At 51.9% G+C, this 20,514-nt stretch overlaps 1 protein-coding gene across 1 annotated transcript; it reads left to right on the top strand.

The window, feature by feature from the left end:
- The first annotated feature begins 51 nt into the window (after positions 1–51).
- LOC114705966 (NADH-cytochrome b5 reductase-like) lies at positions 52–19,529 on the top strand. The gene is made up of 7 exons (XM_028888170.2): positions 52–139; positions 1,805–2,072; positions 4,513–4,661; positions 7,940–8,027; positions 11,390–11,494; positions 14,570–14,773; positions 18,025–19,529. Exons 2-7 carry the CDS (start codon positions 1,875–1,877, stop codon positions 18,226–18,228), a joined length of 948 nt encoding a protein of 315 aa, XP_028744003.1. The 5' UTR covers positions 52–139; positions 1,805–1,874; the 3' UTR covers positions 18,229–19,529.
- Positions 19,530–20,514: the final 985 nt, after the last annotated feature.

Below are 20,514 nucleotides of genomic sequence, written 5' to 3' on the forward strand. Positions count from 1 at the left end.
CAGGCGCTTCAACCAATCACAGTTAAAAATGTCTTGTTTTGTCTACGCCCCTCGGGCAGTGCCTATCCTTACAGGTGGAACCTGCAAAGCCCTCCCTGCTTTGGGTTTCTGAGGTCCTTCACAGGGAGGGAGCTTGCAGGTGGGTAGAGTGGTGGTGTTCCCTGCGTAGGGACCAGACGAGTCCCGGGACCTCCAACCTCTGCTTGGGACGTCCTTGACCACTCTATAGGCATTTAGAGGTTGAAAGGTCCCGGTCTCCCGCACTGTAAAATTAGGAGTTGAAATGGCTTAGCGGCCCTGCGTCCAGGAAGTGGGCTCTGGATGTGTCCTCCTCTCCACCCCTCTTACTGCGGCCCGCGCTTTGCTTGGCTGCGGCTTCCAGAGCCTGCGAGTGGTTTTGCACCCAGCTGCTCGCCCTGCGGCTCTGCCCAGCGCCTTCCAGGAGCCGCTCCTTCGCTCAGCACCTGCTTCTGGCTCGCCCGGCTGTGGGGGTGGGGGTGGGTATTGTGCTAAGCACCGGGTGAACGTGTGGAACTTAGGTTTGGGGGGATGGGGGAGAGGAGAGAGAGAGAACTACAGTGAACAGTGACAACACCACACACACACACACACACACCTATCCACTTCTTTAGGTCTTTTTCTCTCATTTAACCTCTGTCAAAGTTGCTATTCTTTTTGTTTTTGTTGTATGACTGTCCTATGAGCACAGAGAAGTGCTGTGTCTCTGGCCGCTAGAGCAGTTGCCTGACAACGGTGTATATTTAACAAATGGATGCATAGCCGGACAGTGGTGGTGCCTTTACTGCCAGCACTGGGGAGGCAGAGGCAGAGACAGATGGATCTCTGAGTTCGAGGCCAGCCTGGTCTACAGAGTGAGTTCCAGGACAGCCAGGATTGTTATATAGCGAAACCTGGTCTCAGAAAACCAAATAAACAAATGAATGCATACTAGCACAGATAAAGTGCTTGGTAATGACAAGGAGGACACTCAGGAAGGGCCTCTGATGGAGGAGGAGGACCTTTCAGCCATGGCCTGAAGAGTAGGGAGAGGCATCCAGGCCGAGGCTGCAACAGGAATTGTGTCTCCCAGATGGGAAAGAGCCATGTCTTAGAAATTGTGATTGATGTGACCAACTTCTCTACCAATTTCCAAAATAGCTGAGACACTAGGATTATTTAAACCCCGTGAAGGTAAATATAAGGCAGAGGACAGTATGACTAACCCTCACTGGTCTCATTTTAATACCGCCCCCCCCCCCAGAAACCCAAAGAGTAACTGGCATAAAGAGGCCTCATTCACTCGTGTAGCTGACACACAGCATGCTGTAAAGATGAGTTGACTGAATGGATGTTGAGTATTAACAAGGACAGGGACTGTGTCCTCTTCACCTCTGTTGCATTCCAGCACCTAATCCTGTGCCTGGCTCCCAGATCATGGAGTGACCACTCACCAGTCAGTAGGGGCTTTCCATGTGCCAGGCTGTTGGGCAGGAGAATACAGAAAGAGAGTAAGACACCAACCTTGTTCTCCCTGGTGTCTCAGCCTCAGAACCATACTGAAGCCATAGAGCTTCTTGTACAGTAGAAAAGGTTTTCTGAAGCCAAATCCCCTTCTCTGCTAAGAAAAGATTCATTACACACACACACACACACACACACACACACACACACACACACACACATACACTGTAAGTAGTAAGTATGTCCCGTCTGACAGCAGATCTCTGGTGGAGCCATGGCTGTCCTATAGCCTGGCAGGCCTTGAGGAGGACAGAGGATAACACACACGTTTTCCTTCTCCCAGGCGGACAGCGAAGGAGAGCCTGGCCTGTTCCAGTTGTGCCTTTGTCCATGTCGCCTCAGCCCCACGGACAATGGGTGAGAGGGAAGACCAGGATGCTGAAGCTTGGCTGAGGCTGAAGCCTGTGGAGCCCTTGCCCTCCCAGTGCTGCGGGAGTGGCTGCTCACCCTGCGTGTTTGACCTCTATTACCGAGACCTGGAGAGATGGGAAGCAGCCCGAGCCAGAAATGACAGGAGCCTGCTGAGTGGGAAGCAGTCACCTGAGACCCAGGTGAGCAGTCTGGAGTTTCAGTCTCTGTCTGCCCAGTGCACCTGCTGTGGGAAGCCTTCCTTGACGAGAGCGTGGAGAGAAAGAAGCAGACAGAACAAGTAGATAATGGAAGCAGATAAGATCCGGGGAGCCAGGTCCAGACCTGAAGCCAACCTATTAGTAGTTCTGTGGATTTAATCGAAGCCCCTCAACCTCTAGAAGCCTTAGTGTTTCCCCTCTGCAAAGTGGACCCAGGTATTTGTAATGTTTAGCACAGAACCTAATCATTATTTTCCTCAACAGATATCCATTGAATACCTGTTTGTCTTTGTTAGGGTTTACTATTGCTTTAAAGAGACACCACGACTGTGGCCACTCTTAGAAAGAAAACATTTAATTGAGGGCGGCTTGCTTACAGTTTCCGAGGTTCAGTCCATCATGATCATGAAGGGAAGCATGGCAGTGTGCAGGCAGACGTGGTGCGGGAGCTGGAGTGCTACATCTTGCAGGCAACAGGAAGTCAACTGACTGTCACACTGAGGGAAGCCCTGAGCAAGAGACCTCAAAGCCCGCCCACACAGTGACACACTTCCTCTAACAAGGCCACACCTCCTGAGAGTGCCACTCCCTTGGGGGACCATTTTCTTTTAAATCACCACACTCTTACGTGCCAGGTCCTATGGGCTATTGAGGATTTGTGGTAAGCAAGACACAGACCCTGCCTTCAAAAGTGCAAACTAACATGTGGTAGTATACAGACTAGGTAAATAAGGGGTGCTATCATTACTCAGTTTCCCCTGGAGTTCACTGATTTCCTTTCTCAACTCAAAAAGAACTTCATACATTTCATGACTAGTTACATGTTTAGTATATAGTGGCTGTACCCACCTGTGATAAGAGAAAATGGAGTGATATTGCAAAACAGCATACTTCAACCCAACAGCTTTGTCTTTTAAATTGTGATGAAGTTATAATAGTAGATTACATTTCCATAGCAAGTTACATTTTATGAAACACATATACAAAGCTAGGTGTGGTGGCCCAGCCTTTTAATCCTAGCCCTGGGAAGCTAGAGGCAGGAGAGTCAGGGATTCGAAGTCACCCTTGGTCATGTAGTGAGTCAGGTCAGTTTGAGCTACATGAGATCCTGTCTCAAAACACACACATACACACACACACACACACACACACACACACACACACACACACACACACCAAAAAACAACCACCTACGTTATGCTAGTTTATCTTACCTCTGTAACCTTTTAATGCTACTAGATGAATGGCCTCTTTTTACCTAATAGGAGACCGAGGCCCAGAAATAGCAGCTAGCCTGATCAACCCCAGTGTCCTGACTCCAGCTCAGTGTTCTTACGCCACAGGCAGCTGTGACAGGGTTCTCAGCACCTGTGACTGATGGAGACTAGTTCATCCTGGCTCAAGGGGGCTGAGGTGGAGAGTCGGACATAGCCTGTCAATGCTGAGACACTGGTTACTGAGATCCAAGTTTAGTGTGCACCAAGCCTTTCTCAGGTAAGCCAAGCATGAACATTATACAAAGGAGAGAACCAGGTGTGGTGGCGCACGCCTTTAATTGCAGCACTTCGGAGACAGAGGCAGGAGGATATCTGTGAGTTCCAGATCCACCTGGTCCTGCATAGCAAGTTCAGGACATCTGCGTATTATGAACACAGGTTAATTGAAGGGCTGAACCTTTCCCCTTTTCCTACCTCCCGGGAGTCAGAGACAACCTGACTGCCCACATGTATTAGGGGCTACTCATCAACTACATGATGGGGGAACCTCCCTTTTCTCTCCGAAGCCTGTAAGAGGGAAACCCCTCTTAGTCTCGTGGGCCTGAATTTTCTTTGGAACCCTGCCATATTCTTTATCTCTGGTGTCAACAACTCTTCTGTCCTCAAAGGACAACTCACCTCTGTGTTCCTCCTGAAATCCAAGACCTGAGACCTTTCATAAGCTACTGCCATCAGGCCTCAGTTTCCCCCAATGATAAAAGGATGTTGGCTTGGATCATCTCTAAGGCTCCATCAGTTTTTCAGCTCTCCAGATCTGGAACTTAACAGGTCTGAAGAATGAGCAGGTGTTTAGTACGCTGGGGTGAGTGTTTTGTGTAGAGGATACAACTTGAATTTAAATAAGACCTTGAGGTGGGCAGTGACAGGTGGCCTTGGGAGGAGGAATGAAGTCTGCCATCTGTTCTGTGGCAGATAAATGAAGCTTGTGGTTGTCCACTGCTCCCTTGAGTATAGGCTAAGGAGCCTGGGCTTGTGGAGAGCCACAGAAAGCATAAAAGCAGAGTAAACTCCATGTGCTGTGCATAAAGGGAAAGCAAGGTAGGGTCAACTCTGTCACATCAAGAGGTGGCTCCCACCGGTGGAAGTGGCGAGGATGTGTGTCCCTTAGGCCTGAGCTCTAGAAGTCAAGTCTTTTCCTGTTGCAGGACTGCTCCGCCAAGCTGAGTCCAGAGACCTTCCTGGCCTTCCACATCAGTGCCGTGGAGAAACTCACCAAAGACACCTATCGTGTCCGGTTTACACTACCTGGGAACAGTCAGCTCGGCCTGCATCCTGGGCAGCACCTCATCCTACGGTACACTCGGAGAGTGGGAGGACCATCGTCTGCTCCCCTGCTTTGCCACTGACCAGATGAGTAGCCTGGGGCAGCTTGCGTGGCCTTTCTTTAGCCCTTGTTTGCCATCTTCAGGATAGACACAGGAGTGTATGACTCAGGGTCCTTGACAAGGAGCTCAGTAATGTGCTTTTGTGATAGATAATGACAGCACCACTTTAATATCACTTACTAGCTAAGGCACAGCTCTTAGTCGCCAAGGCACAGTTCTGTCTACTCACATTCATGAACTCATTTAACCTTTCACAAAATCCTGGCTGGTAGGTGCCGTTATCATCCCCAGAGGACGCCGAAGTCAGAGAGGTTCAGGAACTTGCTCAAGGTCACACAGGAAGTGTTGGATCAGGATTTGAAAGCAAGAAGTCTGTCTTTGGAGCTAGTGTAACTAGTATCGGATGATAGAAAGGACACAATAGAGTGAACAACTCGAACATAGGAGTGGTAGAGGCAGGAGGATTAAGAGTTTAAGGTCAGCCTCAGCTACATCTCAAGTTTGAGCCTCTCTTGGGCTATATGATATCTTGTCTCAAAAACAGTAATAATAAAAGAAAACACAAGCAAGCAAACAAAAAAGTTTCCCAGTATCACACAACTACCAAGTAGTGGAAGCCAGACTCCAGCCCAGACAGCCTGGCTGCTGAACTACATTAGTGTCCTCTCCTCTGAGAGTCCTGCTCTGAGCTTCCTTCTGAACTGCTGTGGGTCTCCAACCTGACCCATCCCCACCTTGCCGGGGAGACACATCTTTCAGACAGCCAGTTGTGGGTATGTGTGGCTCAGCAGAAAGATCAGTACTGCAGACGCGGGTCTGGCAGATGTCATCACACACCCAAACAGTATGCAGGAGCATGTGCCTGTGTGGGAAGAACAAAGGGCGTGGATCTGAACCCCGAGAATGCTGGAGCTTATGGGGTTGGCAAGAAGAGAAGGAGCCAACAAACAAACAAACAAAACAAAAAAACAAACAACACATGGTCAAGAGACATGGGAAGGAACGAGAAAGAGAGCTTCCTGCTGGCCAGACTGACCACCTAACTCACACCGGCCCCTGGTATGGAGAAGAGTTAGCAGGAGAAGCCACGGTGTAGGTTACAATGCCCTGCAACTCTCCATCCATGAATTGGAGTGGCCAGGACGCCCAGCTTCTAGGCTGACTCCCCTCCATTCTCTCCACCTCCCAATGACAATCCTAATATGCCTGACCATGTCACTCATTAAGACACGTTCTGGTGCTCCTCATCGCTTCCATAATGACACTCTACTCCATGGCTACCCAACCTCCTTTCCTGTCAGGTCCTCCCTTCAGGTCAGGCCCTCCCTTCCCTACTGCACATGTGCTGTAACGACCAGTTCCTGACTTGCCTGCCTCAGTCCAGCCCGGGCTGTTCCCTCTGCCTGGCCCCACCTGTCACCGGCCTGCTCATGCCTCAGTAGCTGACTCCAGCAGACTCCCGAGTTCACAGAGGACAGTGCTCACAGTGCTCACAGTGCTCTCAGTGCTCACAGTGCTCACAGTGCTCACAGTGCTCACAGTGCTCTCAGACACATCAGGCTTTACCTGCAGGAGGTGGTGTCCTGTGCTTCTCATCTCAGCCCTGATCTGTTCCACTCTTGGTTTATGGGTATATTTCAAAATACATTCTCTCTCGATCCTGCATTTGATGCACTTGGATAGGGCCTTTCAATCTTTGTAGACACCAGAGCAGAATGTTGTACATACAGTTAGGCTAGTGTTTGGGTGTTCTTGGGAAGTAAGTTGTCAGGATTTCTGTTATTGTTTGGTTTTGGGTTTTTTGTTTGTTTGTTTGTTTGTTTTTTATTTTGGTTTACTTTTTCAAGGTCATTATATATTCCAGGCCAGCCTCAAACTCATGCTTTTTCTGCCTCAGCTGCCCAAGTGCTGGGACTGTAGGGCGCACCGCCACACTTGACTACCTGGCTACTTGGAGGAGCAGGACCAAACTTGGAGTTGGAGCCGCAGTCAATGCCAGCTGTGCATGTGGCTTTCCTTCTCTTACTTAGCATTGCATTCGGCATTTTTTGTTGGTTTGGTTGGTTTTGCTTTTATTTTTCAAGACAGGGTTTCTCTTTGTAGCCCTGGCTGCCTTAGATCTCACTCTGGAGACCAGGCTGGCCTTGAATTCACAGAGATCCACCTGGCTCTGCCTCCCGAGTGCTAGGATTAAAGGCGTGCGCCACCACCGCCCGGCTTGGATTTTTTTTTTTTTTTTTTTTTGGTTTTTTGAGACAGGGTTTCTCTGTGTAGCTTTGCGCCTTTCCTGGAGCTCACTTGGTAGCCCAGGCTGGCCTCGAACTCACAGAGATCCGCCTGCCTCTGCCTCCCGAGTGCTGGGATTAAAGGCGTGCGCCACCAACGCCCGGCCTTGGATTTTTTTTTTAAGATTTGTTTATTTTTATTTTATGTGTATGCATGTGTGCTTGAGTGAATGCCTGTGCATCATGTGTGCCGTGTCCATGGAGGTCAGACGAAGGTATCAGATCCCCTGAAACTAGAGTTACTGGCAGTTGTGATCTGCCCAATAGAGGTCCTGAGATCCAAACAGGTCCTCTGTGAGAGCAGGCAGTGCTCTTAGCCTCTGAGCCATCTCTCCAGCCCTAGGTTGTTACTTTAAATACAACTGTGCATATAATATGCCTAGTACGCAACAGACATTCGTACCTCATCGCTATTATCACTCAGGATTGCTCTCCAGACCCCATTGTTGGTAACATTGTAAAGACAAGTCATACATTGACAGGGCTTTGGCTTCAAAGCCCCTGGGAAGACTCTTCCAGTTCTGGTACTTGCTGGTCTATGGTCATGTTTCATAAATCTTAGCAGTTGTTTTTAATCTGTGTTGTTTTGTAGTGGAGAAGTCAGGAAACCGCAGGAATGTCCCACAAACTGCTCACACCATCAGTGCACTTTTTTTTAAACCAGTGTTCTTTTTGACATACTGTTCTGTGTGATTCCAGCGAAGTCACACAACCAGTACCTAAATGGCTACCCCTACTTTTCAGGAGATGCTGCTGAGGGATGAAGTGACCTGCCCAGGTCTCACAAGTAGCATGGGTAGTGGTGAGCTCAGTGCTCTTCCATCTGCTATTCCTTACCTGTCCCTGGGTGAGGACCTCTGGGAGTGACTGGATCCCACCTCTGTGTCCCTTAGCCTGGCCGAGGAAGTGCCTGGTAAGAGTCTGTTAAATGACTGACTGCTGTCTGTGCTTCTCCTTCCCAGAGGTCTAGTGAATGGCCTGGAAATTCAGAGAGCCTACACTCCCATCAGCCCTGCCACTGCGGAAGGCTACTTTGATGTTTTAATCAAGGTGAGTTGATTCTTGTTGAGGATTCTGTAAGGCGCTATGCACTTGGACCTCCCCCTCCAGCTTGATTGGGGCGGAGGGGTTCCCGTCTATTAGCTGGCGTGAGAATAGGCTGACTTGAAGGAGCAATAGTTTAGGAGACCTCTTCCCTCTCCTTTTCTAAGGAGAGTGCTGCTGGCCCTTCCGGAGGGCCTGTTATTGGGAGATTTCAGGAAAGCTGTGTCTGATCACCTGTCACCAGTCGATGGAAAGAGAATACTGAGCTGAGATGAAGCAGGAGCAAGTCCCTACACCCCGTGTGTGCTGGCACAGTGGTCCAGCATGACCTGGAGGGACCAACAAGCCCGGGACAGAGTGATCTATCAGATCAAGACAATGCAGCATGATCTAGTCATGACAGAGGAGGCCCGGCCCAAGTCAGGGCAACGGGCATACAAGGGACTCGGACCCGACTTCCTGGGAGATACTCTGTGTTTGAGAAACAAGAGACATAAGGGAAGAAAGCTCTGAGAGCTGGGAGCAGCGTCCAGAAGTTGCATGAATTGGGAAAGGCATTCATCCAGGCACAGAAGGGGACAGGATACCAGAAGAGAAAACTGGCCCCAAGACCCTTTACACAGAACTAACCTGACATCCTGTCTCTGGGAGGTCGGCCTTGAAGGAGGAGTGTGAATTGGTGGTGTCAGGGAACGGCCCTCTAGGCTGACAGTGCCTATAGCCAGACAGGGAAGGGTGACAGGAAACAGGTCTTCTGGGGACTGTATTCAGCCCAAGTGGTGGAAGAGGATGCCTGTGGGGCAGCTGGGCTAGTGGAAGAATTGTCAGAGATGAGTGAAATGGATTGGATACAAAATGCCCTGGAGACCCAAGATCTTAGCAATAAATTACAGTCATGGAGGCCTCGCGTGAAGAAACTAAGTAGATTGCTTTTCATGGACCCCCTGACCCTCTGACATTTGGCTTGCAGCAAGTCCAGCTTTGTGCGCTCCAACCTGTTGTGGCTCTGCCAGCCATGTCCGGCCTGGCAACACCATGCTGCCATCTACAAAGTTCATGCTCCAGAACCATTGAATCAACAAACAAACCCCAAAACGAAAACACTAATGATGTTTTAAAATAAGTTTTCGATTTAGTGTCAGGCCACGTTCATAACTGTCCTTAGCTTCTTGTGACCACAGGCCACAGGTCTGCCATGCCTGCAAGTGAGAGCATTTCCCTCGTGGAATAGGGAGCATCAATATTGAAGGACAGCTTTCATAGCTAAGCCTCCTTACATGGTTGTGTCGTTGTCCTGGTTCACTGGTCAGCAGGCTGAGGACCAAGGTGGAAGGGGGAGGAAGGAGCACTATGGGTAAGCAAGCCCCTGACTCTGAGGCCTCCGGCCGCCCTGGGCTCCTGCTTCCTTGCCTGTCTGCAGAGCCCGAATGTTTATTCCTTCCCACATAAGCCTGGACGAGCTCCCTTCTGCACGCTACTGTTTGTCTGGCAGATTCCACAAATCCTCTCCAAATGGCCTGCTTCCCTGCGCTGCTTGTCTAGGGTGCTTCTGCTGAGAGGATAAGCCTGGAGACAGTCCTCCAGAGCAGCTGGATCCCTCCCAGCTGCAAGGCTGATTTTCTCCTTCGGAGAGGTATCTCATTATCCCTAAGCCACTGGCTGGGAAGAGCTGGAAATGTCTTTGCAAATTGGGAAGGCGGTGGGAATTTGTGGGTTGACTTTCCCTCGAGGAAATGAAGGAAGGCTTCTTCTACAGGCTCCTGCTGGGCACCAATTACACTGCTTGTACTCTGTTCACATTTTCTCATTTCGACTCATGACCTCAGGAAGACCGTGTTATCCCCACTTCAGTGATGAAGAAACTGAAGCTGGGTTAGTCCCTGTTGAACGGTTACTCCAAGCCAGGCCCTCCTTCTTCGGCGTTGTCCCGGCCTGGGGCATCTAGGGCCGTAGCTGGGATTCTGTTTGCTTGCTTGCTTCTTTATGTGTTTGGGTGTTTTGTCTGTGTGGATGTCTAAGTGTCTGGTTCCCTGGAACTGGAGTTACAGTCAGTTGTGAGCCACCATGTGGGTGCTGGAAGTCGAACCCAGGTCCTCTGGAAGAGCAGCCCGTGCTCTGAACTGCCGAACCATCTCAGTAGCCCCCATAACTGGGGTTATTACTTTCCCCAAAGTGGGCCCAGAAACCAAAGTGTGCTCCTACACAGCTTGCAGTAAAACCCCTCCCTCCTGGGCCCCTCCCAGGTGAGCAGGGACTTCCTGTGCCGGCTAGTCCACAGCAGTGCCTCGTGCAGATGGTGCCAGGGTGGCTATGGATGCTCAAAGGCAGGTCTGACCACCAAATCTGGTCTCTCCTTCCAGCCTGGGGTCATCCTGGCCACCCTTGCAGTTTGGTCCCTCACTGTTTCCCTGGCCCTACCTCTGCGTGCTCATCTGTTCATGAGAAGGCCTGGGCTCTGTGCTGTTGACCATTCTGCTGCCAATGCCCAGGAACCCAGTTTGCCCCAGCTCAAGCGTCTCCACCTCCTAGAAGGCCAGCTTTATCTCACTCCCTGGGCTCAGCAGGGCTCCTCTTTATGAAGTGTGAGGCAGTATCTACCTTGTTTATGTCTGAGGTGTCTATATACATCCTTCCCATACTTTGAGCCCTTTCAGAGGAGGCCTGACTGGATAAGGAATATTTATTGCTATGTTCATGGTTCAGGCACTGGGTGTCTTCATGGTGTTTCAGGTCTAACTGTGTACCCTGCTACCCCAGCATGGTGCTCAGAACAGAGCAGACAGGCAGTGTAGACAGCTCCCTCACATAGTAGTCATCCCACCAGGAGGTGGTATAGAATGAGCCAGAGACAGTGTACAAATGTACTTGGCTTTAGCCTGCCCAGGATTGCAGAATTATGAGTTTATTGCTGACATTTCAGAAGTGGCAGGGTTTTCAGTAAAAATATGAATCTCCCGCATTTCTTGGAAGACTCCTAAGATCTGGCAACATCTGCCCCACAAACTAGACTAGCACCTGCAAAATAGCTTCCCTGTGAGAAGGAACACCCCTTGGCAGACTGCTATCTTTCTGACACTGAGTGTTAGTTGCCTTTAGTTCTTTGTTGGGCTGCATTCCCTGCATGGTCTCCTCAGGCATTTGGGTGTGAGACCTTGAAGTTGGTAGGTCCACTGGAGTCTCATCTCAGCCTTACCATCCACCTTGTGTGGGCGGACGGCAGCTCCAGCAGGTAGGGTGCAGAGGAAGACAACCTGAGTCCCTCAGGAGACACTGAGTGTTCAGAAAGAACTCCAAATGTTGGCTAGGGAGGTTTGTGCAGAGAACATGCCGCCGCCCACTGACTGACTGTTCCCTGTGTTTGCTTCAAGTGCTATCAGAACGGGCTCATGTCCCAGTATGTGGAGTCCTGGAGAGCAGGAGACACAGCTTTCTGGAGAGGGCCTTTCGGAAGCTTCTTCTATGAACCAAACAAGGTCAGTCCTTCAGTCCTGAGGAGCTTCGCCAGGTCTGTCTCCTGTGAGTTCCCTGTTCCAGGCTAGAGAAGCACACTGCGCTGTTCTTCCACTGCTTAAACCACCGCCCAGAGCGGTGTTGGGCTTAGACAAGGGAGGGGACAGACAGGCCCTAAGAAACAAAACTGCCCGCGTGACTCCGAAACTGGTGATGGCTGCCTGTGCCTCAGGAAATCAGGCTTGAGTACGTGGGGTTCAGGACCCCAATGCCCTCTGACTCTCATCTACTGCTTCAGGAAGTTTCATCAGCTTCTCAGGAAGCTGAATACAGCTCACACTCACTCCCGAGAGCTGAGTACTTCTAGATTGGACGTCTCTTGTCCTCATCTCCACGGCAGGCTTGGATCTCTGTCCAGCTTTCCCAGAAAGAACTGGTCATTTCTCTCTAGCTGTCTCATGCCTGGGAAGAATTCCAGGAGTATGTATCAAGAGTCTTGAGAATCCTTTGACCCAGTAATTCCATTTCTGGAAGTCTATTACAAAGAGAGGGGGAAAAAATCAAACTGCTTCTTTCGCATGCGTTAGTGGCATTCTTATTTATAATAACAAAAGACAGAGGCGACCGAGTATCCAACAAAGAAACAGTTAAGTACACTGAGTTACAGATACTTGATAGAACAGTCTAGATTTTGAAGTTATGTTTTTAATGAAGCTCTGCGCTTATGTTATAAAAGCCAGTAACAAGTACTAGGCACAAAACAATATACACCCAGTAGGGAAACTAACTTAAGATGCACAGAAAAAAATGCGTATGGAAAATGTGTGAAGTGTTAGCAGGTTGGGGTGGGGGAATTATGAGCAATTTTTCATTTTCTTCATTATACTTCCCAAATTATCTGGAATGAGCACCTATTACCTTTATAATTAGGAAAACCAAAACAAGTGGGAAGTAATGAATCATGCTTGCCTTGCCATTCTTTTTGTTTAATTTAAAAATAGCTTTTATTGTATTTTCCCCTTATTATAAATGCAAAACATGTTCTCTAATCCAAAAAAAAAAAAAAAAATCGTGGGAGACAGACAGAAAGAAGAGTGCACCTGCAAGCCATCGCCCCGGGATGCCAGCCTCATGTCCTCACTTCCAAGCCTTCTCCCCCACACAGTGTATGTTCACACATGTACACGCACATGTGTATATGAGCATCACGATACCAGCTCTGTCTGCACTGGGATGTAGCTCAGTGTAGCCCGCTTGCCTAGCACTTGTAGGGCCCGGGCTCCACCCCACAATCACAGGAAATACATACCTGCATACATACTTCCAAACCCATGTGTGGTTCACCCTCTATGCAGGCCACCTGGTGGCTCACTCAGCCCTCACGGCAGCTCGCAGGTGATTCGCCCCCCCATTTTACACATGAAGGTGCATATGTTATCACTCTCCAGCACTGTTCTGGTAGTATCCATGGTCACCCCTGCATTCTGTGTCCCCCAGACCCTTGAGAGCAGGGTGTGGATGTTGTCTCTTTTCCTAGCTTGGAGCAAACCGCCCTCAGACCACCTTTCCCATGACGGAGCCCCCAGGGCCTGTGGCCTGCATCCTGGGGACGTCAGAGCCTTTTATTTCTCACCCAGGTCCAGGAGCAAAGGGGCAGGGGCAGTGCCCCATGTTCATGTTGGCCACCAAAGCCTTGCCAGGGTTGGCTACACCCCCGAGAGGACTCGGGTCCCAGTCCCTTGCCAGGGCCTGCTCTATAGCTGTCTCGTTAAACCAGCCATACAAATGTCTGTCTGTGCCTTCATGCCACAGGCAGACACTAGCGTCCGTCCAGGAGGAGACAGGCAGAATTTACCAGTGTTGTGTGAGGGAGCACAAGGCACTGGGGGGGAGGGAGGAAGAGCCCCCACCCCAGCGCTGCTCAGGGAAGGCTTCCCAGAACACAACCTGAGCGAGGATGAGAGAAAAGGAGGGTGAGGTGGGTCAAAGACCCGGAGGCTGGAGGAGGCACCATGGTTGCAGGACGAGGTGACCCGGCCCAGGATCTCGGGCCTAACCAGGGGGAGAGCTGAAATGATTAAACCTCAGCTCCATAATGGGCCTCTGTGTTACCTCATGGTGGTTCTGAGAGAGGAGCTATTTTGGGAAAATTCTCTCATTATTGTTTTCCACCAGTGAAGAAATTGAAACTCAGATTAGGAAAATAGCTTGCCAGTGTCACATGGTTGGGATTTATACACTCAAGTCTAATCTCTAGAAAGAAAAAGGTGGATATTTTCCTGTGTGGGTGAGGCACTGACCTTTAAGAAACTGACTTTGAGAACCTGGCAGTGGTGGCACACGCCTTTAATCCCAGCACTCAGGAGGCAGAGGCAGGCAGAGCTCTTGAGTTTAAGGCCAGCCTGGTCTATAGAGTGAGTTCCAGGAAGAGCCCGGGCTACAAAGAGAAAATATGCCTTGAAAAAAAAAAAGAAGAGAGAGGGAGAAAGAGAGAAAGGAAGAAAGAAACTGACCTTGAGAAGGCCTGCCCTTTTTTAAAGAAACCTAGAAACAGGACATGGGCTCACCGAGGACGGTTGATGGTACTAGTTCTCTTGGGCAGGAACTTACCTTACAGTGCCATGCTAGGTGCATGTATACATCACTTCATTTGATTCAGAGAAGAGAGGCTTGGGGTTCTAGACTGGGACCCTAAGACCTTTGTCGAGCTCCCCAGGGTCAGAGGAGGCAGTCCAGAGAGCGGGCTGCGATGGAGTTGGGAGGGGAAAGGCTGTGGTAGGAGAGGAAGTGGCTTGGGGAGGCAGTGGGTTCCTTGCTAGCACAAATATGTAAGCAGAGTCCGCGTGGGGAAGGGTTCAAGGGCAGCAAACCTCCTTCAGGTCGAGCTACCGTGTGGGAGCCTCAGAATCCCATAACCTGTGTTTTTCAGGCCTTGCCTGCTGCTCACAAACCAGGTGACTTCCTGCACCAGGGGCAGAGCATGGCAGAGAGGGGTGGGGCGCTTGAGAAGGACATCGCTGCCCAGCTTAGCCCAGGATAGACCCGTAGATGGGTAGTGGGTGAGACCCCACCTTCTACTGTTCTTCCACTCTCTCTAGTACGGCGAACTCCTCATGCTGGCGGCCGGCACGGGCCTGGCCCCTATGGTGCCTATCCTGCAGAGCATCACAGACAATGCAGATGACGAGACCTTTGTCACCTTGGTTGGCTGCTTCAAGACCTTCGAGAACATCTACCTGAAGACCTTCCTCCAGGAACAGGCCAGGTTCTGGAACGTGCGAACCTTCTTTGTCCTCAGTCAGGTGAGCCCAGGGTGAGGACTTCCTGAGGACTGGCTGTAGCCCTGTGCTATATTAGTAGTCCCAGGCGCTCCGTGTGGAAAGTAGGCATTACCAAGTCCGTCACAGAGGAGGAAGAAGGCTTACAGAGGTGCTGGGAGGGGGGCATGCTGCAAACTGGGGGAGCCGGGCCCGGGCCCCATGCTTCACACTCCTGAGCTCCAGCTTACAGCTGTCGTCCTCAGCTGTGTCCCACCCACCTCCTGGGGTCACTTGTGTGGGCTGGGACCCGAATGTGCATGGAGCAAAGGCAGCAGCAGCAGCAGCAGCCCTGTTCGGGTGTTTGGGGCTAAGAATGTGGGCTCACATGCTCCCCATGATGCTTAGCATGAGGCCAGGCCCAGAGTAGGAGCTCCATCAAGACCGACTGGCAGTGCCTCCGGTGAGGTCTCTGCCACCTCCATCTGTTCCTCCACACAGCAGCAGAACGGCGACTGTCAGACTCGGCGGGCTGCAGGTGCTCTAGCCAGAAGCCACCTGTGTCCTGCGTCCTGTGCCCCCCCCCCCCACTCCTGCCATATCTCAGGCCAGGCCTTCCATCATCATTGTCTCCCGCTTTCTTAACGGTCTGGGCTTGCTCCTTCCTGTCCTCCCTAGGATGGGGTTCCACGCCGCCTACCTCCCGTTTCCTTTTGCTTGAAGGTCAGCCATATAGTCCTGTACTGCAGTTTCCTTTTTGAGACATTTCTGGAAAAATCTCTGGCAGTTTATATGATCCTCGACCTTATGCCTGGGGCTAGGACACTGGATTGCTCTCCCTGCAGAGCTTTGTAGAGCTGGGCTCTTCAGACCTGTCCACAGGTGACGTGCGCTTGGGAGGGTCTGTTTGGGGAACATTAGCAGCAGCAGGAAGTGCCCAAGGCAGGGCATGCAGCAGGAGGCTGGTGTGCAGCTGAGGGGATGAGGGAAGGCCACAGGCCCACAGCACAGCAGCCCCACAAAAGCGTGGGCCAGGAAGGGGAACAGGACACGGGCACCTGGCAAGCTCACCTGGCAAGCTGCTGGCTAGCCCTCTTTTCCTCTGTCCTCAACCAAATGAGATGCTGGGGACACAAATGAAGGCCAGATACTTCCTGTCCTTGAGGCACCTGCCTGTCGACAGGGACAGCTGGTCGTTGCTGTGTCTTAATTGTATCCGGCTGCTGATGAAGACCCTGACCAAGCAGCCTGGGAAAGGAAGGGTTTATTTCAGTCTTCAGCTGTAGTCCATCTGGAATGGAAGTCATGGCTGAAGCCTGAACCCCAAGACAGGAACCAAAAGCAGAGACCTTGAAGGAATGCTTCTTCCTGGCTTGTTCAGTTTACTTTCTTCTGTACCCCAGGGCCCTGCTCAGGGATGGCACCACCCATAGCGAGCTGGACCCTTTCACATCAACCATCAGCTAAGGAAATGAGCTGGTGTGGTGGCACACACCTTAATCCCAGCCCTGGAGAAACTGAAGCAGGCAGATCCCTATGCATTTGAAGCCAGCATACTCTACATAGTAAGTTCTAGGCCAGCCAAGACCTAGAACATAGTGCCAAGGCCTAGGCATAGGGAGACCCTGTCTCATTAAAAAAAAAAAAAAGACAGAATGAGAGAATGTGCTCCACAGGTTTGCTGTGGCCAGTCTGATCTCGAGGCATTTACTCACCCGAGGGTCCTGCTTCTCAGCTGACTCCAGCTTTAGTGAGGTGACAAAAACTGACCAGGATCCTGCTCTTCTTTGAACAAGTCTCTGTGTACCATTCAGAGCACATCAGTCCCCCACAGTCTCTTGTACTGCCACCCTGTCTCCTTTACAGATGTAGAACCGAAGTAACAGGGTAGCAGTAACCGAGAGCTGGGTACCAGCCCAGCTGGTCCTGCCCAGAGGCCATTCTCTTCATGTCCACCGGTAGCACACATCCATACTGATAAGCTGTCCGTCCTTGCTGGCCAGCAGGGTGGGCAAGTGAGGTCAGGAGTGTTGCAGGAAAGAGGTAGCATTTTAGCTTGGACTGGGGAGTTAGGTTAAAGTTCACTTTTGGCTCTGCTGGGCTTTCATGATGCTAGATGCTGAAGGTTGGGCAGGGCAATGGGCTGGCTCGATGACAGGAGTAAGGGGTGACCATGGTAGCTCTGCTCACCCACCTGCACCCACCTGCCACTCAGGCTGCTTCTTTCCCTGCCTGACCTGGTGACAGCATCTTCAGGTCTCCCCGCCTCCTGCCAACTTGCCCTTCATTCTGCACTGCCTTCCTCCCAGCCCTTCACTGGCTCCCACTGTTCTCAGGACTTCCCAAGCCCAGTGGCCTATTGACCTTGGGAGCTCCATCTCCTGGCCTGCCTTCCCTAATGCTGTGTCCCGGTGTCAATGTCAAGCTTGCCAGTACAGTGGTCCTGAGCTTGCAGGTACAGTGGTCCTGAGCTTGCAGGTACAGTGGTCCTGAGCTTGCAGGTACAGTGGCCCTGAGCTTGCAGGTACAGTGGTCCTGAGCTTGCAGGTACAGTGGTCCTGTGCTTTCTGGCAGCTAGCCTTTGTTCCTGCTGCCCCCCACCAGGCGCGCTGTTTCCCCTTCCTTTCCCGATGCCTGCTCACCCTTCCTGGATCTGCTGAGGTGGAAGTCCATCCTGCAGGCTCAGAGCCCCAAGTGCTGCTTCTGCCGTCACCGCACCTACCTGTCTATCATTGTTTAAGGGGCTCGGGCCACAGCTGAGGAGTAACCAGACTCAGTGATTCTTGGGGTGCACAACTGGGGAGAATCAGGAAGTGGGAAGGAGATATGAGGCTGGTGAGGCCTGCTGGCTCTGCCCTCAAGGTTCTGCCAGGTAGGGAGAGTGTTTGGGGGAGTGCGGGAAGACTCAGATCACCAGAGAATGCCCCTTGACAGCACTAGAGGACATGGAAGTCATCCAGATTCCTTAAGGTGGGCTACAAGGTCTGAAAGCATATGGGACACCAGGAGCCCCTGCCCCTCGGCCTCCACGGGGCTGTGATGTTACTCTTGCTGGCAGGACCATGGCTTTCCACAGCCCGGGCCTTCATCTCAAAGCTCAGAGGTTAGTAACTCAGCATGGCGGTTGTTAGGACCCTCTCTCCAGGGCCCTCTCCATCCTGGCTCCCCAGCCCCAGGAACTAGGAGTTTCTTCTAGTGAAGGATTTTTCTACCATTTCCCACGATGGAGGAAGAGAGCTGGCTGGATGAACACTGAGAACCCCAGAAGTCGTGATTGCTCTTTCTTGTCTTCCCAGGAGGTCTCCCCAGAGCAGCTTCCCTGGAGCTACCGTGAGAAGACCCACTTTGGGCGCCTGGGCCAGGAGCTGGTTGACGAGCTAGTAGCCTGCTGCCGGAGAAAGCCCTTCACATTAGTCTGTGGCTCCCCTGCGTTCACTGAGGACGTGGCTAAGTGTTTGCTGTCTGCTGGCCTGACTGAGGACTCCTACTTCCTCTTCTAGCCCAGGCCACGGACCTTGTACCGGGGCACGGGAAGGAGCCCAGACTAGAATCAGAAGACATGGAGTCCAGGCCAGCCCTGCTGCTGACTTGCCCAGAGACCTTGGACAGATGCTATCACCCTTGAAACTTGTATTCCTGTCTGCTGCACAAGATTTGTCCTTCCCTCCTAGCATCCTGGTGTGTGGAGGGAGGCCAGCAGCTGGAGGCCAGGGAAGGCCGAACAGATGGAGTCCTGCCGAGTTCAGGATGGTGGGAATCGGGTGGGATAAGGGGTGAGGAGCCTCTCTTGTCCTTCTAGAGGGCCCAGAATCAGTGCTAAAAGGATGGCTTTGAGAAAAGCTCAGAGCTCTTTGGAGGACCTTAACTTCTGTACCTTCCGTGGATTGAACCTGACTTGCTGATGGCCTTGGTCAATGACCTGACCATGTTCTCGGAACAAGACACTGGATCATCTCTGTATCAGTGTCAAGTCTTTCCTGCCGTGACCAGCTTCATGCTCAGTCTCTCTTTCCTGGCTCAGGAAGCCAGCCCAGAGTCCTTTCCCCACAAAAGAAGAGGAACAGAGGCAAATGCTCCTCCCTCCTGCAGGCAGCCACATAGCCCATGCCTTCAGCTCGGTGCCCTGGCGACGGTTGCTATGGAGATCTAAAGATAGAGCAGGAGACAGGAGACCTGGGTCCCTCTCCCAGCTCTGCCCACTGAGTGGCTGCTGATCAGGTCCACCCAGACCCCACCCCCACCTCCTCCATCCTGCATGGGGCATGCCCTCTCCAGGGAACTTGCTGCCTGCCCCTGGGCATCACGTTGACTTAATGAATTCTGCTTTCCACAGCCTGGGCCCCAGTTTGCTGCGCCAGCACAGGCTGGATGCAGGCAGTCCCCAGACTTCTAAAGCTCGGCAGTGGAATGTTAGAAGTGGAGAGCTAGGAGCCTTCAGGATTAGTCATTTATAACCGGAGAGTTGCAGCTGAGCAGACGCTCTGTTGCCAGACAAACTGTCCAGCAGATTCACGGCACAAACGGGGAAACCAAGGCCCCATGATGACTCACCCAAGGTGAATGGCAGGGACAGCCCTTCAAGTGCCCCATCTCACCCCCTGCTCTCGGGGTTGTACACCATGCTTTTCCAACCTGGCTTCATGGGGGCACTGGGGAACCTTGCCCGGATGGCAGCAGTAAAGGGGGGCTGGAGGGATCCCCAGGTCCCCTCAGTCACAGCAGGGCTGTGTAGTGTGGCCTAGCGGAGTCCTACCCAGAAAAATCACAACAAATAAATCCCTGTGCTGGGCTGTGTTCACTATACAGTCGTGGTGGGCAGCTGTGTGGCGGCAAGTTTTCACGTTGAACGTGGGGGCATGGGACCTCTGCCGTGGTGGACAAGGTATGAGGCGTGACTTCTCAGAACCTTGTCATGAGCATATTAAAGTTCCATGAACATAAGTCAAGGCACTTCATGTTGTTTGGCCGGGTCCTCCGCCTGCCCTGGGACGTTTCTCCCTGGGTCTCAGGCCTAGCACACTGGGACTCGAGTGAAAGGCCCTGACCGAGGGCCAGAGCTCCCAAGCACGGTCCATTCTCCCTTCCCACCTTGCCTGCAGCTTAGGACAAGACACATGTCCTTTCTCAGGGCCTCTGAGAGCTTCACCACCATGCCTTGCTAAATCCTGCTGCTTGTCCTCACGGATGCTCCTGGGGGCCAAGGAGCCTGACTATCCCAGGAAGTAGCAGCGAAGGTACCAGGCACAGTTTTTCCACTGGAGAGCTTCGGCCAGCCACAGGGCGGAATTCCAAGCTCTGAAAGGGGTGAGGATTGTAGAAAGGGGGTCCACGGTGCTAGAGAGTGGTAAGCAGGCCTCGGCCTGGCCTGTAGGAAGGGCAGGGATGCTCGCTCCCCTGCCCAAGGCTAGAAGCCTCAAAAGCAATGCTCCTGCTCATTCCTGGAGGGTGGGGGCGTGGCGGGGCTCTGCTTAAGGTGAGGGGTCTAGGGCAGCTCCCACGTGCCTCTCTCTGTTACTATCTTAGCTATTTGATGCCTAGACATTCGGCCGCCCAGAGGCAACCGACATCCTTGTCCTAGGGTGGGTGGTCTTCTTCACCTCGCCCTGTGTAGAATTTGGGCAGCCTGGCTACTGGTAGAATGTTTGCTTAATGATCATGGAACATTGGTGAGGGCACAAATGTGCCCACAATGCCAAGGTGCCAAAAGTTCTCCTGTCGCCTGGGTACTGAGAGCTCGCGGCTAGTGTTTGCTGTGCCTGGGGTGTTCCTGGCCCTCAGACGTGGCA

The sequence above is a fragment of the Peromyscus leucopus genome, chromosome 2 (genome assembly GCF_004664715.2).
Source record: "Peromyscus leucopus breed LL Stock chromosome 2, UCI_PerLeu_2.1, whole genome shotgun sequence".
Classification (NCBI taxonomy): domain Eukaryota; kingdom Metazoa; phylum Chordata; class Mammalia; order Rodentia; family Cricetidae; genus Peromyscus; species Peromyscus leucopus.